The sequence below is a fragment of the Aptenodytes forsteri genome, unplaced genomic scaffold (assembly GCF_000699145.1).
Source record: "Aptenodytes forsteri isolate BGI_AS27 unplaced genomic scaffold, ASM69914v1 Scaffold66, whole genome shotgun sequence".
Lineage (NCBI taxonomy): Eukaryota > Metazoa > Chordata > Aves > Sphenisciformes > Spheniscidae > Aptenodytes > Aptenodytes forsteri.
Window position 1 is genome coordinate 6,338,936 of NW_008795131.1, and position 2,360 is coordinate 6,341,295.

The window sequence follows — 2,360 nt, forward strand, 5'->3', positions numbered from 1 at the left end:
AGAATTAAGTGCAGAGGTTGACTGAAATCTACTTGGCTCATTGTAAAGTTGCTATGAAAAACAAAACAAAGTCCAAGCTCAAATCTCTGTCCAATATGCAGAAAGAGAAAAAAAAAAATCAAAACATAGTTTAGTATTTTAGGGTTGAGTCTCTCCTTTCCATTTCCTTCTGCTCTGGAAGTGATCAACAATGGCTTGTCTAGTAGAAAGTTAAAATGAATTTTCTGCAAATACAAACGCAAGATCATCCTCTTTTTATCCTTCCCAGCTCAAGCATTTATCTACCTATGGGGAAAAAAACCATGGCTAGAACATTGACCCCAAAGCTACCTTCTAATGGAATTGGAACTGAATTGCCTATATGATAAAAGGTCCCTTGCATGACAGAACAAATCATTACTCCAACATTAGTTTTCTTCAAAAGGTTGTTTACTCACATTGTGCATCATTAAATCTGTGAAGTTAGACTATGAACAGTTCAGACCTGGAACACGGGGTCTTCTTGAGAAACCTGGGGGATTGATGACTCACTAATGGCAGCAATGATAAAAACATAAATGCAAAGATCCATGGCAAAAATGAGCACTTCAAGCCATGTCACTGCCTCCCAGAAGAGCAACAACAGTGCCAGGTAAGTAGAATGAAAAATTACAGCCTTGAGATATTCATTGTGGGTTTAAGGCAGACTGCTCTCTAGGTAAAGACTCTGTCCAGAGACAAACCGTCCTACAGTTCCACTGAGAGGGGGCTCTAACATGAGTTCAGCTAGAGTTTTAGACATTATAAAACCTCCACAGAAAGAGGCCGCAGAAAAACAGATTTCGTAAATTCTGCTGTTCATGGATTTACTTGGCTTATTTTCATTTCTGTTAGCGCATCCTAGCTCTAATAAAGTGATTTTTAAAATCACTTATATTGAAATTGAATTTAAAATATTTTGTACAGTTTGAAAAGCAGTAACTTCTTAATATAGATCATAGTGGGCATGGTGGTGTTGGGTTGACGGGTGGACTCGATGATCTTAGAGGGCCTTTAAATTAGAGGTCCTCCAACCTCAATGATTCTATGATTCTATGATTCTATGATAAAGAGATCAAAATGTCAGATAATAATTTCTGCTTGATTTTTAAGTACAGAGCACTTGTTTTATATCATTAAGGACAAAATTGCTTTCTGAAATGAGTAGTTCTTAAGGCTTTTCCTCCAACCAACTTAGCAATGTTTCGTCCAGACTGATTCCACATTTGGAAAAGACTTCTGCACCCATTTTATAACAAGTCCATCATTTCTGGAAGATCAGTTACATTTAATCTACCGATCTCCTCCAGAAATTCTGTTGCTATTGCTTTGGGGCAGTACAGAACTCTGAGAAATGCACTCTTAAAATGTCCTCCTTACTCATCTACCAGAGGAGACGTCACATGGCTGGTTTATAATATCTAGATAACATTGACAAAATGCTAACCTTTCCAGCCATATTACTGTTAGAAGGAATATTCTTTTTTTGGTTAGGAAACAAGCCTATAAAATGTAGTCGTAAGATATAATCTCTATGCCTACACTGGATCCCATTAGAACTAGCATTGCATATATAACTTTTTTTCCCAGATGGTGAAAGCTTGAAGATTACCACATAAAGGCGGTTAAGTAAAGTTTTCAGAGGTTCATTTGTTTTGCTTGCAAAGTTTTCAGAGTGAAGTGATTGATGTAAAACTGAACTTCGGTCGTTCAAAAATGCACTGGAGTTTGTACTTTGATTTCTGAGTACTTTAATTTTTTACTTCTGCCACTTTAAAGTTTGAAGTGAGCTGCAGCAGACCACAGGACAGCAGAGCAACTTGAAAAGGGAGGCATTTTCCCAGTACTATATTCAGTTTGGGTTTTTATTTGGATATTGAAATCTCTCAATAGTCTTTCCAGCTACAGATATTATATGCTCTGCTACTTTAAAACCAAGAGGAGGTGTTCCCTCACCTACAGTGGTAAACGGATGATGCCGGCTATACTCAAAATCCGAATTCCTGTGTATCTTATCTACGTGTTTCTGTGTAATATTGTTATGGGGAAAATACTCCCTCTGAGCAGTGTACATTCCCCTCATGAAACTGATGGAACTAATTTTTTAGGGAACTGAAAATTTAAAATAATCAGCATTTGTCCAAGGGATGTTATATCAGTGTCTAAAAACGAATGCAGAATGAGGAATCCTGTCATCATACGTTTGAGAACGATGAATGAGAATTTTCACGAGGAACTCCCTTTACCATGGGAAAACTGCAGTGCATGAGAAGGCAGCACCGGATCGATCCTTCCTGCTCTCCCCGCTCTCTCCTGACGGAGTACGCGGCCCTGCAGCCGCT

At 38.2% G+C, this 2,360-nt stretch overlaps 1 protein-coding gene across 1 annotated transcript in view; it reads left to right on the forward strand.

The window, feature by feature from the left end:
* Positions 1 to 569: 569 nt before the first annotated feature.
* MED31 (mediator complex subunit 31) overlaps positions 570 to 2,360 on the forward strand; it is a 7,216-nt gene continuing 5,425 nt past the window's right edge. Inside the window, exon 1 of the mRNA XM_009278282.2 lies at positions 570 to 631. Coding sequence (XP_009276557.2) covers positions 570 to 631 — 62 coding nt within the window. The remainder of the gene's footprint in view (positions 632 to 2,360) is intronic.